At 41.7% G+C, this 16,469-nt stretch overlaps 1 protein-coding gene across 1 annotated transcript in view; it reads left to right on the top strand.

Moving 5' to 3' along the window:
- The first annotated feature begins 603 nt into the window (after positions 1–603).
- Positions 604–16,469, top strand: part of Niban1 (niban apoptosis regulator 1) — a 148,314-nt gene continuing 132,448 nt past the window's right edge. The window contains exon 1 of the mRNA XM_042674546.1: positions 604–796. Within this exon, the coding sequence (XP_042530480.1) occupies positions 742–796 (55 nt within the window). The 5' untranslated portion in view covers positions 604–741. The remainder of the gene's footprint in view (positions 797–16,469) is intronic.

Below are 16,469 nucleotides of genomic sequence, written 5' to 3'. Positions count from 1 at the left end.
TCACATCTGTAATCCCAAGTACTCAAAAGGCTGAGATATGAGGAACACAGTTCAATGCCAGGCTGGGAGGGAAAGTCTGTGAGACTCTGATCCCCAATTAACCACCAAAAAGCCAGAACTGGGCTGGGAATGTGGCTTAACAGTAGAGTGCTTACCTAGCATGCTTGAAGCCCTGAGTTCGATTCCTCAGTTCCACAGACACAGAAAAGGCCAGAAGTGGTGGTGTGGTTCAAGTGGTAGAGTGCTAGCCTTGAGCAAAAGAAACTCAGGGACAGTGCCCAGACCCTGAGTTCAAGCCCCAGGACTGGGAGGGGGTGGGAGCCAGAAGTGTAGCTGTGATTCAAGCGGTACAACATGAGTCTTGAGTGAAAAAGCTCAGGGACAGTGCTCAGGCCCTGAGTTCAAGCCCCAGGACCTGCGCATATGTAATAAAAGTGGGCGAAGAGAGGAGCGGGAAGCCCTCGCGAGGCAGAGCGGCGCAGCGGGGCGGCGCGGGCGGGAGGCCTGCCCGAGGCCAGCCCACCCATCCTCCGAGGGCGCGGACCGGAGGAGGCGCCCTAGAAGGCGACGCCTCTCGGAGGAAGTATTCCAGGAGTCGCCGAGCCGGGTTCCCAGACGCAGCCAGCGGCGGGAGCGAGCGGCGGGTCTCGTCGGGGCGGCCGAGCGGTCGGTGGTGCCCGGGACGCGCGCGCTGGGCAGTCGGGGCGGCGGTAGGCACCGCGGGCAGCACCACCCACCGCCATGGGCGGCTCGGCCTCCAGCCAGCTGGACGAGGGCAAGTGCGCCTACATCCGAGGTACCGCGGGGACCCACGCGCCTTCCTACCCGACCCGATCTCGGCGGGGCCGGGGATCGCGGGGGCGCACCCCGCCGCCCGCAGCCGGGTTCCCTGCGCGCCAGGCCGGGTGGCTGCGGTGGGGACTGCGGGGTGGCTGCGACGCGCCGGGGGACGCGTGGGAAAGTCAGGTGCAGGACGCAGGGACCGGGGGACTTGGCGCTCCGGCTCTGGCCGCCCCAGGGTCAGTTCTGCTGGTGATCGTCCCTCATCCCCCACCCCTCCGTCCTGAAGCACCTGGTGTTGGGGTACCCGGCCCCCTAGTAACTCCGTGGGAGCAGGTTTTGAAAGAGAGCGAGCGAGCGAGCCGGAGAACAGCGGGGATGCCCCGGCCTTGCTGAGATTTCCCTCCGGGGATCCCTGACCCCGGCCAGCAGCGGACTTTCCACGGAAAGTTGGCTGGCTTTGGTGACAGCTCGGGGCGGTGGGGCCCAGCTGGCACCGGACTGGAGAGCCCTGGCAGGGTGACTTCCTGAGTCCTCAGGTTGTGTGCTTCCCTACCCTCCTCCAGTGGGGGGGGGGGGGTGGCAAAAGAGGAACCCCCCCCACCATGAGTGTTTTGTAACAGTTGCTAAAGTGACGGAAGGACAGAAACTCATCTTGGGAGATCGGCAGAGATAGGGTGACTCAGACGAGAGCTAGAGGCAGGAGAAAACCGAACCGAGCTGAAACTTCAGGAAGTCACAAGTCGGCCGCGACACCTCCAGCCCTCCCCCCCCCCCGCCCCCCTCGGCCTTCAACCACACCCTAACCTGGGGAGGGGGGCGGTTCTGAGAGTTTCAGCTGCTTCTTCCCTCTCCCCTTCCTTGCTGCACACATCCCTTTAAAACTAGGTGTTAGATTCTTTAAGTGTTACCTTAAGTCTTTAAAAGAAATGGTTAAGCTGTTCCTAGCAGCACCCTTTTCTGGACCTTGAACTTTTTCCCAAGAGGAAAGCGCTTATTTGGTGTCTTGATTCCGTATTTGTGGATCACTATGGCATGTTAAACCATTTTAATAAGAGGTCCGCTCAGGCGCTCTAAGGGCAGTGTACAGTAATCGGTTTTCCCGATTCCTGCTCGGCGGTCTTTTCTTGGAAGGGAGGGAATCATCAACCACCCACGCTGTCAGGGAATAAAACTTAGTCTCACATACCCTTCTGCCACTGTTTATTAAAAAGGAGGAGAGATGGATATTTTGTTTAGCTAAAGAAAACCTGCCATCCTTTTAAGAATCTGGCTGTCGTGTGAGTCAAGGAAATGAAGAGCAGGGTAAGAAGGATGTGTACTTGGTCCCTCGCAAAAGTGGGTGTGTAGTACTTATAAGACTGTGCCTAGCAGTCTGCTAGTGATTCATGCTCATAATGCTAGCTGTTCAGGAGGCTGAGGTCTGAGAATCTCGGTTTGAAGCCAGCCAGAGCAGAAAAGTCTGTGAGACTTTCATCTCTAGTTAACCAGCAAAAAGTCAAAAGTAGGGGTGTAGTTCAAGTGGTAGAGCACCAGCTGTGAGGGAAAAAGCCAAGTGAGAGCAAGAGGCCCTAAGTGCCAACACACACACACACGCCAACACACACACACACACACACACACACACACACACACACACACACACAGAGTGTCCCTAGAAAGTGGTAGAAAGGCCTAAAATAAAAGCATAATCTCACAGTAATCTTGTGAAGCCTAAAAGGTGATGTACTGTTATATTACCACCTCAAAGTCATGACCTGTCCATTGACACAGCAATTAAACTCACATAAGAAAACATTCTTTCAAAACTAAATTATTACTCATACAATAATATAAGAGGAGCTGGGAAGATGGCTCAGTGGAAGAATGCTTGCCTTGCATGCATGAGGCCCTGGGTTCGATTCCTCAGCACCACAGAAAAAGCTGGAAGTTGATGCGGTGGCTCAAGTGGTAGAGCGCTAGCCTTGAGCTGAAGAGCTGAGGGACAGCACCCATGCCCAGAGTTCAAGCCCCACGACCAACAAAAAAAAAAAGAAAAGAAAAAAAGCCATGGCCCACAAAGTACATATAATGAATATATTTGAACAAATGAAGTGAAGAGCAGCTTGTGTGACAGTTATTACATTCCCTAGTCTTGTCCAATTTTATCTCTTCCTATATCTGGGTGGGCACTTTGAAGGTAGGATGGAAGAAAAGAGTTAAAGCACCTCCAGATAAAATGAAACATAGCTCCATATGTGAACACCGGGCTTGCCAAAGGAGAAAAGAACCTTGGAAACATGGAAACAGTTCCCAGCACAAGCTGTTGGCACATGAGCAAATGCAGATCACAGGGTTGGGATTTCTTGGTGGTTTTGAAGCCTCAGGACCCTGAATAAAGCCATAACCCTGTCTTTAGCCCTCTGCCCATTCTTTAATGTATAAATATCTGCAGGCTTTGATTTAATTTTAGTAAAACAATGGGAGATACGACAGTCCCACCGAAACAGGTTTACTATCTGTTTCTCATAAAGAAGCCATCAGTGAAATACGATGGAGTTGAAAGTTCCTGGAGCAGAGACAGAACTTTTATTGGCACTTGATATATTTTGCTAACCCAGAGAATAACTAGTCCATATATTTTGAATTTTCTTTTAACTTTATTTTGTATGTGTTGTAAGCAGCTGTACCTCCAAGATGCTGCTGACTAAATCTGTGTTTGCTTTCTGATGAATCATATAACAGCTGTCATGTGGCTTGCGTTCTTCCAAACTATGATAATCATGATGTATGTCTTGCAAATATATTGTTTCTTTATGATTTAGTCTACATGCAAACAGGTATCAGATGTTAAGGAATTATCTCCTTTCCAAATGTATCACTTTTGTACTAGTACATTCATGTTTTTCTTTTCTTTTTTTCCTTTCTCAATTCCTTCTTCTTATCCTCTTTCTTTTTGGAGGTGCTGGAGATTGAGTACTAGTACATAAGTGTTCTACCACTTAAAGTTGTACCTCCAGCTTTTTAGACTTTAGTTTGTTTGTAGATAGAGTTTTCTGCTTTGGCCTGGGCAGAGTGTAATCCTCTTACTTACATTTCCGGAGTAGCTGGGATTATAAGCATGTACTGCCATATCCAGAACAAGACCCATGTATCTTAAAAAAGGAATTCACTTTTAGGATGGTCTAGTAACTTCCTTGATAAAGTGTTTCTATTAATAAACGATACTGAGACTAACTCACTAATCTCACTAATCGCACTGCCATCTCTTGCCCTTCAGCAAGACTTTTAGCATTGATCTAATGAGGAGTGAATTTTATACAACCCTAGTACCAGTGATCAGTATAAAACATTCTTCTTTTCTATCTAATTGTGCATTAAGACTTCTTTTGGTTTGGCTGAAAACAAATTTTAGATGAGAAAAAAGAAAACGTACACAATGTGTTTTCCTGTATAAGCAATAATATCACTTCCTTTAAAAATTACAATTGAATTTTTAATGAGTCAAAAAGGAAAACAACTGTGAAATTCACGTAAAGAAGTCCTAGAAGGGTTGTAAAAGAGCTGGAAAAATCAGATTTTGGTTGTGGCTAGTGTGTACTTCTGGGCCTACTAGCAGCAAATAGGGGAACATTTTCTGGCCTCCTTCATCACTGCTTAGTCAGCCACACTGTGATGGATCCAGTGGCTTTCTTGAAATGCTCATGAATGATTTGATGCTTTTAAAGAAATGGATTTTAGCAGGGTGTCATTTACTCATGCCTATACTCCTTGCTAGTTGGGAAGCTGAGATTGGGAATGTCAAGTCTGAAGGCTAATCCAGGATGAGTTCATGAGATTTTTTTTTTTTTTTCTGAATGGACACTGGGCTTGGTGGTGAGCTCCTGTTATGCTAGCTATGATGGAAGCCCTAACATAGGACAATCATGCCTAGGTACGTACCTGGGCAGGAAGAGAAAGCCCCTCTTAATAAAAACCAGCAGAAAACAGGGTTGGAGGTGTGGCTCAGTGATAAAAGTATCTGTTTACCAAAAAAAAAAAAAAAAACACCCCACAAAAAGTTTCATTAAAAAAATCATCAGTTTCTCTGAACAGAGTGCTCCCTTATTTATATTAATGCTTAACTTAGGTAGGTCTATCTAAAATGTAAGCTGGTGTATAAAATCTCCAGGGACAGAGTGGTGAACAAAGAGAGCTGTTTTATAGTCTACTCAATCTACCCGAGTAATTCTAGTCCACACTTTCACTCATTTTTCAGTTACTTGTTGATGCATATAGAACTGGTCTGATTTATCTAACTAATTCTGATAGTGCTGTCTAAGAGTCCAGGTTATCTGGCTAGCACTGGCAGTACGCTGCGATGGCAGAGTTAGCATGTGGAATATGGCGCACCTTGTCAGATGCCAACTCCAACATCCTCTCCCTGTTACTTTGTAGCAGAGATATTGTTCAGGTACTGAAACTCCTCCATGTGATGCTGTTTTGGCTCCTGAAGGGTAGGTGCTGATTGCTTTGTGCCTTTGGCACGGTGGGTTGTCCTTGCCAGTGATTATATCACACCCGGGACTGTCATGCAATTGCCGTCTAGCCCATAACCCTGAAGGGGTGATCCACTGGCTGCTTCTGGGAAAGTTTTCTCTCTATTTAAAAGGGAGAACAGGGAAGGGTACTTACTCATCTTTTTTTTTTTTCTTTGTTGCAGCTGAAGGTGATGCTTGAAACTCTGTCTTTGTGTTAATGAGCAGCAAGGATTTAGCTTACAGAGGCAACAGTTGTGGAACATGACAGAACAGAGCTAGTCTCCAAGAGAAGTTAGAAGCCTGGCAAACTTTGCTGATAGTATGCTCACACTGCCCCTAGGCTCTTCTTGGTATACAAGATACAAAAATCCCCTTTCAGTATGAGTGGTAAAGATGGTTAGTTATTTCCTATCTCCAGTGGTCTCCTTCTCACATCACAGATGGAACTTCCAAATTCAGTTTTCATGAATTGCTATAGTAAAGGTGTTTCCCAAGTTGTCTTGCAACTAGATGGAGCCATCTGAGGTTTGGCTCATGGATACAAGTAGAAGTGTCCTATGGTATTTCCAGAAAGTGTTGTTACATGGTAAGGGTGTGATGTTCTTTGTCCTGTCTCCCCACTGCCAGCTAGGTTGTGAACCTGCAGGGAGCAGCCATATTGGACCTTGATATATCCTTGCAAGAAGAGATTCATCCAGTGCAGGGTGACTAGACCAAAGGAGCCTGTGAGCTCACACAGTAGCACCTCCATAACCAGCCCTGAAATACTTACTGCTGTATCTCAGTAAGAGAGAAACCATTTTTTTTTTAAATTTTATTTTATTTGAGAACATACTGTACAGAGGGGTTACAATTACATGGGCAGGATAATGCATACATTTCTTACCAAGCATTGCAGCCTCCTCCTTTGTTTACCCTTCACCTCCCTTCCCAGCCTCCCCCCTCCCCCCCCACCCAATCATACCCCTCCTCCCCCCCCCCCACCGACATTGTAAAGCTGGTTTTGACATGACATTTTGTACTGAGAGAAACCATTTTATTTAAGCCATTGCTTTTTGTGGTATTCATTTTATCTGTAGACAAACTATTACCCATAACCTACTATTCATAGCTGTTATCCATAGCCTAACAAAATTGTCTTGTGTTATTTTTGGCCCAAAGTATCCTAACAAATTCACAAAAAGCTACTTCCCTGGATCTCAGAAGATTTGATCCAACTATGGTAGAAAGTGGGTAATGATTATACCATTGGTAATTGTCTAAGGTATTAATTTATAGAAATTAACTGATTCCTCTAAGAGTGGGATTGAAGCTCCTCAGATGGGAGTAGGAAACTGGGGAAAGAGGAGGGAGAGGGCCCTATATAGAAAATACATAAGTAAGGCTGGGAAAGTGGCTTGGCGGTAGAGTGTTTGCCTTGCATGTATGAAGCCCTGGGTTTGATTCTTCAGCACCACATAAGCATAAAAAGCCAGAAGTGGTGCTGTGGCTCAAGTGTAGATCACTAGCCTGAGCTGAAGAGCTGAGGAACAGCGCCCGGGCCCCATAACTGACAAAAAAGGAAAAAAAAAGAAAATATATAAATGCACCCTGAGGTCTTCATATTCTGGTGTTAGAAATGTCTTAAGGCATGCTAGACTGATGATGAAGCTAATAGGAGAACCAGATGAGGAACACTGTGGCAGAGTGGGAATTTTCTGTGTCAATCGTAATCTTCTGCTCCTTCAAACTTCATGAATGGAAACTAAGACTTTGAGAGTGGAAATCTTTTCAGAAAGTCCCCAAATCTAGTATTGCAGAGAATTGTGCATTGAGAGCTTTTTAGAAGATGCAATTGAAAAAAAAAAACACTAGGTGGTAGACAGAGAAGTGACAGTTTTCTTCAGTATTTGTAGCATCAGTGGCCTTGTCTGGATTCTAATATAGGCCTTGATGAGCCCAAGTCCAATGCTGAATCAATAGCTGGTCTTAATGAGACATTTCCTTTTTCTAGAAAGGCTGCAAGAAAACCACTCTATCAAGGGTATTCTAGTAATTACAATTACTGTGGGGTTGGAAGCCTGGCTTAGTTAGTAGAGTGTCATTCAATAAGCAAAAAGCATCAGCTACCGAGTTCAAGTCCCAGTCTTGGACTGAGAAAAGAAAAGAAAGAAAGAAAGAGAGAGAGAGAGAGAGAGAGAATATTTAGCTTTTTGCTGATTAATTGGAGATAAGAGTCTCTCTTGGATTCTTGGATTTATCTTCCCAGGCTGCCTCTGAACTGAGATCTTTAGTAGCTAAAATTACAGGTATGAGCCACTGACATCTGGTAAGAGTAATTTTTATTATTTGATTTTTGCTATAGATTACTTGAACTGGTTGTGGTTTTACTCTATTGTACTTTTGGGAGAGGTCTGAACTGAGTTCACAGGTAGAAAGTGCAACAGGAGGAGTGTCATTTATAGCAGTAGTTTCTAGTGTAATTAAAATAACTGTACTGTGATCATTTTATAAAATATGCAGTGTGAGTTATGACAGTGAATTTTAATCGCCTAATCAATTTTAATTTTTTTAGTCAGCAAAAGTAAGTAATACCAGAAACAAGGTATGTATAATAAATTGCATTGTAAAATGGAGAATGAAGTCAGAAATGAAGATGAAAGTATAATGGAAAGGAAGAAACAAAGAATAAAAGCCCAATTTATCTACTGAAGTCTCATTAAAGCACTTTAGAGAAACATAGGAGTATAAAAACTAAAATTTTAGCAATTCCATACTAAAACACACACACACACACATACACACACACACACAGCCCCAAATGCAATACAGATTTTGTTCTTTGAAACTGGAAAATTCATTTAAAAAAGAGACAAGAAATTTGCTGCCAACAGGAAAATACAAGCCAGCTTTCCAAAGCACTCTTTTCTTTGGTACTGCATACTTTTCTCACTTAGAGGAGGGAATAAAGGGTTTAGACACATAAAAGCAATTAATTTAGCCTTGCAAATTGCAAGGTCTAGGACCTGAGGAAGTTCATATTTTTATGTTTGATGATGTAGGGAAGGAATCTTTAGGATTAGATTAAATGAATAGTTTTTTCTAAGAACTCATAGTTTAAAGGAATTTTGGAAGAAGACTAAATGTATCTATGCCAAACCATGTGGGTAATTTTTGTCTTTTTCCTCTTAAGCACTATTTTTATTTTAAAACAACATATAGATTCAAAAACCACACACAGCAGACACTTGATGCATCATTATAAAGTAAAAAATGTAGCCACCACCTAGGTCAGAGACAGAAAGAACTCTACTGGCTGTATCAGGAGCTTCCACATGCTCCATCCAGATTCTAGACCCCTTTTCTCTCCTCAGATAACCATGATTCTCAGCTCTCTCTCTCTCTCTCTTTGCTGCCCATCACACTACATTAAGAATACCAGCTCTTAGGATGTATTTACTAACAATTCTGCTATCCTAGGTCCAGCAAGGTGGTTCTATGTGTTTTTGCTGATGGTTGTTCTTGGGGCTTCTGTTTTTGGTGTACCTCATGGTGGCTGGAATTCATGAAAAGGATTTCTTTGCAGGTCACTTTTCTACATGGTCTCTCCAATAGAATATCAGTGGGTTAGTGTTTACTAGAAGGCCAAAACTTCTAGAAGCTGTCAAGACTTGTGACTTAGACCTACAAGGGTGTGACCATCCATTGCCAATTTCTGCTGGTTAAATCAAGTCATGAGGTCAACCCAGATTCTAGAGGATGTCCCCCCCTGGGCATGAATATCAGAAGGTATGTTTAGGCAGGATCCTGGTCACAGGTGACCATACTACTAATCCTAGACTTTATAAAAATAATGACTTCCTTGAGTTCATTATGGTTTGATCACTGAATTGCTATTTTGTTTTGTTTTGTTTCTTTTTTTACCGATAACAGTGTTTGAACTTAGGACCATATATATACTTGCTAGGCAGGTGAGCTATCACTTGATCCATACCTCTAGCTGTTTTTGCATTTTCTATTTTTCAGGTAAAGCCTGGTGTTTATGCCTGGGCCAGCTGGACAACAGTCCTCCTATTTATACTTCCCGCATCGTTGGGATGACAGGCACATACTGCCATGCCCAACTTGCTGGTTGGGATGGGAGTTTATTAAATATTGTTCCCCAGGTTGGCCTTGAGATGTGATTCTCCTGATCTCTGTGTCCCAACAAGCTGGAATTACAGATGTGAGCCACTGTTCTTTTCCCTAGTTGTGCATTTTTTTTTACTTATAAAAAGGGAAAAGCTATTTTGGTTTATAGTTTGGAAGGTTCTAGTCTAAGATCAGGTGGATCCATTGGTTTCGGCCTCTGGATCCATTGGGCTCTGCCATTGCTGGATGATAATAACAGAGTTTGTCCTAGAGACCTAAGGATTTTCTATAAGAGCTCACCTCCTCCAATGATGCCACCTGAGACCAAGCTTTTGGGAGAGACGTACCAAATGGTAACAACTTAGATGATATTTGATTTAAAAAAAAAAAAAAACAAAAAAACTTAAGCCTGGAGCCGGTGGCTCACGCCTGTAATCCTAGCTACTCAGGAGGCTGAGATCTGAAGATTGCTGTTCAAAGCCAGCCCAGGCAGGAAAGTCCGTGAGACTCTTATCCCCAATAAACCACTAGAAAACTGGAAGTGGCGCTGTGGCTCAAGCGGTAGAGCACTGGCCTAGAGCTGAAGAGTGCAAGGACAGCGCCCAGGCCCAGAGTTCAAGCCCCGCCACCAACAAAAAAACAACCCCCCGCCCCCCAACAAAACTTAAAAAGAAGTAAAGGTAAAACCCCTTTCTTGGGAAGGACAGAAAGAACCTGAGGCAAAGGGCTGAGGTGGGCCTGGAATGTTCTGGGAAAGGAAGGAAGCCAGTCCAATTATACTTTTTTTTTTTTTTTCCTGCTTATGTGGTGCTGAGGAATCGAACCCAGGGCCTCATGCACGCAAGGCAAGCACTCTACTACTGAGCAACCTTCCCAGCCCTTTTTTTTTTTTTCAATCTTGGGGCTTGAACTCTGGGCTTGGGTGCTATCCCTGAGTTCTTCTGCTCAAGATGAGTGCTCTACCACTTGAGGCACAGCGCCACTTCTATTTTTCTAGTGGTTAATTGGAGATTAGAGTCTCCTGGACTTCCCTGCCTGAGCTGGCTTTGAACCGTGCTCCTCAGATCTCAGCCTCCTGAGTAGCTAGGATTACAGGCATGAGCCACTAGTGCCTAGGATTATAGGCATGTGCCACCGGCACCCAGCTCCAATTATACATTTTTAAACACTATAGTGTTACACACTTACAAAATGTCTTTTGAGTCTCTTTTACTCCACAAATTTCCCCTGTATCTCTTTCTTTTACTTGCAAAGTATGTGGAAAATCTGGGCCATGTGACATGTAGAGTTTTTCAGTCTGGTGCAATGCCACACATTTCACTTGTAATTTTTTCCTTTTTTTTCTTTTCTTTCTCTCTCTCTCTCTCTTTCTTTCTTACTTGCTTTCCTTCTTTCTTTCTTTCTTTCTCTTTCTCTTTTTCTCCCTCCCTCCCTCCCTCCCTCCCTCCCTCCCTCCCTCCCTCCCTCCTCCCCTCCCTCCTTCCCTTCCTTCCTTCCTTCCTTCTTTCCTTCCTTCCTTCCTTCTTTCCTTTCTTTTTTTGTCATGGGGCTTGAACTCTGGGTCTCGGTGCTGTCCCTCAGCTCTTCAGCTCAAGGTGAGTGCTCTACCACTTGAGCCATAGCACCACTTCCAGTTTTCTGGTGGTTAATTTGAGACAAGTCTTTGAATCATGAGCCTCAGATCTCAGCCTCCTGAGTAGCTAGGATGTCAAGCATGAGCCACTGGTACCCGGCTTTCACTTGTATTTTCTACAGGGAGGTCATGAGACTTGATCCATCTTAGGGTCAAAACTTAGGGTCATTTTGTCAAAACTATAGGCTATGAGTTACTCTTCATTTGGAGGTGCATGATATTGAGTTGTCTTTCCTTTTTTGATGTTACCAGCTCTCAGTGCTCATTGCCAGCCTAATTAACTCATTGGGATTGAAAAACAATCAGTTCTGCAATCTATAGTAGCAAAGAAACCTTTCTCAAATGGTTCCCTAGCAGACTACCAGATTACTCTGAACCCATATAAAAGTCTAAAAGCAAGTGTCACAAGAATCAAATGTAACTCAATGGCATGCCTGAACAAAGGCTACATCCTGTTTTAAATTTCATTTTATTTATTTATTTATTGCCAGTTCTGGGGCTTGAACTCAGGCCCTGGGCACTGTCTGTAGGCTTCATTAGCTAAGTGCTCTACCACTTGAACCACAGGGCCACTTCCGGCCTTTTCTGTTTATATGGTATTGAGGAATCAAACCCAGGGCTTCATGCATGCTAGGTAAGCATTCTACCACTAAGCCACATTCTCAGCCCCAAATTTTATTTTAAATTAGTATACATGAATATTATAAGAGAGTTTTGTTGTGATAATTTCATAGATTTGTACAGTGTACTCTGAACAAATTGATTCCCTACGTTATATTCCTATTTATCCTCCCTGTCTTTTCAAAGTGTTTGGTGGGTTTAATTGTGCTGTCTTTGTATACATGTATATGTGTATACATATATATGTGTATACATGTATACAAAGAAGCATAAATAAATATATAGAGAAAAGATAGAAGATACATACACTTTCGGCTCTCAGTGTCCTTTCCCTTCCCTCCCTTTCCACTGACCCTCTACCAGAGAGACCCCTTTTACGTTCATGGCCCATTATCATCCTCCTCCTCCTTCTCCTCCTCCTCCTCCTCATCCTCCTCCTTCTCATCACCACCATCATCATTGTCATTAAGTCTAGATTTCACAAATGAGTGGAAACATGCTATATTTGGCTTTTTGAGCATATATTGTTCAACCTATCTATCTCCAGTTCCATCCATTTTCCTGCACATGACATAATTTTATTTTTCTTTATGGCTGAATGTTACTCCATTTATTGCTTGTTGGGCACCATGGCTGATCCCATAGTTTGGCTATTGTAGCTACAGAGCTATAGTAAACATCTTTATTCAGGTATCTTTCTCATATATTAATTTACTCTCCTTTGGATATACCCTAATGATATTGGTCGGGGTCATAAGACAGGTCTATTTTTATATTTGTGAGGAATCTCTGTATGATTTCCATTGTGGTTACATTAGGCTACTTTCCTACTAGCACTGCATGAAGATTCATTTTCCCCCACCTTCTTGCCAGCATTTGTTATTGCTTGCTTTCTTGATGACACTGAGATTTTTCTCCTATTCTATGGATCATTTCTTGAAATCTGGTAATTGTTTCTTTTGATGTAAAGAAATGTTTGATGTATTCTCACTTATGAATTCTTGCTTTTATTTCCTGCAATTGGAGTACAAGTCACAAAATGATTATCTATGCCTATATCTTCCAGAGTTTTCTTATGTTTTCCTGCGGTAGTTTCAGATTTTCAGATCTTACACTAAGATCTTTGCTCCATTTGAGGTTGATTTTTATACATATAATAATCAATTTTCCCAATACCATTTGTTGAAGAGACTGTCTTTCTCCAATATATGTTTTTGACTCTTTGTAAAAAACCAGATGTGTGAAGCTACGTATATTTATTTCTAGATTTTTCTATCCCATTGTTTTTTGTGAATATTTTTCTCTGGAGAAAATGCTGTTTATGTTACTGTGGTTAGTTCTGTATTGTAATACCTCAGAAGTGCTCTTTCTACTCAGGATTACTTTAACTATTCAGGATCTCTTATGTTTCCATATGAATTTCAGGATTGATTTTTCTATTGGCAATGAATGACATTATACCTTTAATGAACTGGTTGAATATGTAGATTGCTTTGGATATATATATATAACATATATATAAATATAACATTTGGATATATATATAACATATATATAACATTTGGATATATATATATAATATATATATATATATATAACATTTTCACAATATTAATTATTCAATCCATGTACATGGAAAGTCTTTCCTTTTTCTGGTATCCTCTTCAGTGTCTAATTTCTTTTTTAAAGGTTTTCTAGATTTTATTGTAGAGATCTTTCATTTATAGAGGCTACTGTGATTTGAATTATTTTCTCCATCTCTTTCTCAGCCTGTTTATTGTTACTGATTTTTGTATGCTGATTTTGTATCCTGGCATTTTGCCTAGAGCACTCATCTCTTCTAGGAGTATTTTTTTGGTGGAATCTTTAGAGACTTTAAAATGAAGGATGATATGTCCGGGTACCAGTGATGCACACTGTAATTCTAACTACTCAGGAGGCTGAGATCTGAGAATCACAATTGGAAGCCAGCTTGGGCAAGAAAGTCTGTCAGACTCTTAATAAACTACTAAAACAAAACAAAACAAAGCAAATCTGGAAGTAGAGCTGTGGCTCAAACAGTAGAGTACTAGCTTTGAGCAAAAGAAGCTCAATAACAGTACCCAGGACCCAAGTTCGAGCCCTTAGACTGGCACCAAAAAATAAAAAAAAAAAGAAAAAAATCATATCATCTTCAAATAAGAAAAAGACAAAGTTCAAATTCTTTATAGGACTACAACTACATATCCTTTCAACAATAAAATTCACAGTGTCCAGGCATCCATTTACCAGACAAATGAAAAAGCTGGAAGATATCTGCAGCTTATAAGAAAAAAATAACATATCAGGCTGGAGTATAGGGCAAGAGGTAGAACACCTGCCTAGCAAGCACAAGGCCCTGAGTTCAAAATGCAGCACCACCAAAAAGGAAAAAAAAATCAAAATAGATTTAGGAATTACAGCCATAGAAAACAAAAATGTTAAGGCGGTAATTGTATATATATTTCATACGTTAAACTAGGAAAAATATGTAAACATCACAAGAAGGTAAAGATAGCAAAATACTCCTAGTCTGCAGTCAATAAGGAAGAGCAGTGTTTGGGTTGCCTGTTGGAACATCAAGAGAGAATGCAGCTGGACTGACCTGCTGTCAGTGTCCTCACAGGGAGAGAAAAAGAACAGGCTACCTAAGACTGGATGTGCAGGGGAGCTGTTAGAACACCAGGGCTGGTCTAGCCCTGTGTGGAGGAGCAGGGTCGATTCAGAAATGGAAGGAGATTGTGAGGATTCCTTTAAAATGGATATAGTTAGTGTGATTCTATCTCTTTAACTCTGGGGCTCACATGAACAAGTAACAATTTCTATGATTAGCTCAGAAGAATTCAGAGGTTTTCCAAATTTGGATTGAATGTGTTTGTTTAAAGAATTATTTCCTATGTAAGTCATGCTGCGTGTGCTAGCTAGATATGTCTGAATAATTGCCCAAGCAAAGTTGACACAGAATTAGAATAGTGATAAATTTTTATTAGCAACAATGGCAAATGTGTAATATCTGGAGCATAAATATTTAAAATAGTTAGCCTGTAGAGGATTAAGTGAATAGTAATAATTGAAATGTATTGTTTAAAATTAAAGGAAGAAAGAATTTCAGAGCCTGGCTAAGACTCGTACAAATCAATAGAGATGTCAGCTCTTAATTAAAATGAAATGAAAACCATAGTGAAAGCTAACATTTGTTGAGTGTCTGCAATGTGTCTGGCAGGTAAATGTCTCAGAGAAAAGGGATCAGAAGGGTGTGGAGCTGAGGTTCAAATGGTATAGAGCCTGAGGCCCTGAGTTCATCCCTAGTACCATTGAAAAGAACTAGACAAACAAACAAGGAATAAATAAAGGGGAACAAATTACCAAATACTCTTTTAGTGTATACACTTCAGTAAAGGATAATCTATTTACCTACAAGTCTTATAGACTTATCAGTCTATCTACTTCTATAAAGTATAAATCTTTCAGAAATTCTATGTTAACGTCGTTGGCTTGCTTGTTTTTTTAGTGTAAGTCTTCCTTCTTTTCTTTCCCTCCCCTACCTTTGATATCTTAAATTTAAATAACTTGTTTTTTGAGGTGAATATATTTTAGTGAATGAGATGGTAGATTATAAACAATGCAGAAATTAAAATTCATCTAAGTGTGAGTAAAACATAATGTGAAGTTTACAAAATAAGTGACAGTGGCCTTGAAGGTCCTTCTAGCTGTAAGGAAAATGATGCTTTCTAGTGACTTCTTCACTATGAAAAAAACACACACACACCTTTTTTATTTAGGCTAAGGGCTAATTAGTAGACCTGTCAACTTGGAAGCCTTTCATGACAACCTCCTGAGGACTTGAGTCTGAAGCTGGCTGGGTTCTCTGTCAATTTTTGTGCTGTAGAATGGCTGCTTTCAGTTTTCCCTGTGTCAAATAGAGACAGCGGTAATGCCCAGAGAGATGAAAAGAGCTCAGAAATGAACAATGTAATGTAATACATGTAATGTAATTCCAGATTTCCCAGTCCTACTATCATGCTAATCAATTTGTTTTACTCACACTAATGGCATCAGGCCTTTGCCAGGAAATAATTGGCTTTCGAATACTGCCAAATAATCCCTATCTCACACATTTGTTCTGTAGACTAATTAATGTTTGAGTGTTTAAACACAATGCCTCTACAGAAGCAATGGCATTATATTGTGTTGGGATATTCTAGTATTGTAATTAGTACTAATTAGATTCTTTTCAACAGCTTGTTGAATTTACATATTCTGCATGTAAGGTATTCGACTTATTTTTTTTTCCGTTATGAAAGAGACACTGATTTAAGTAGAAATCTTTGAGTGGCTATTCTCAAAGTTCCATCAACACTTTCCCTGAAATGTAGGAACTCTTCAGGGGGAGCCACCCTAGCGAGAGGTATGCCCTGAGGCAGCTCACACTAGTTATAAAGAGCTGACTTTGGATCATTATCCTTCACTCAGGTTCAGCATCATTATGTGGCAGTGCAATCAACCGTGTTGGGAGACTCTTAGATTCTGTTAGCCAGCACTCACTGCCCGTGCTGTACCCTTCAGTAGGTACAATATGCTTGAAGTACTAACCAATGGACAGTAGCTCAAAACCAGTTTTCAGTTGTACACTCCTCAGAATGGGCTGACCTGTCACAAGCACTTCTCAGATTCAGTGATCCAGTGTGATTTGGTGGGAGCTGCTGATTGGACTTGGGGACCTAGAGCTAGAGCATTGTGACAGTTTGGTGAAGCCTATGTATCTTTTCTCAGAATAGCATTTTTAAATGGGGCACAGAGGATCCCAA

The sequence above is a fragment of the Dipodomys spectabilis genome, unplaced genomic scaffold, assembly GCF_019054845.1.
Source record: "Dipodomys spectabilis isolate Male_0828 unplaced genomic scaffold, ASM1905484v1 ptg000019l, whole genome shotgun sequence".
NCBI lineage: Eukaryota > Metazoa > Chordata > Mammalia > Rodentia > Heteromyidae > Dipodomys > Dipodomys spectabilis.
Note: the sequence above shows the minus strand (reverse complement) of the source record. Positions and strands in the feature narration are given on the sequence as shown.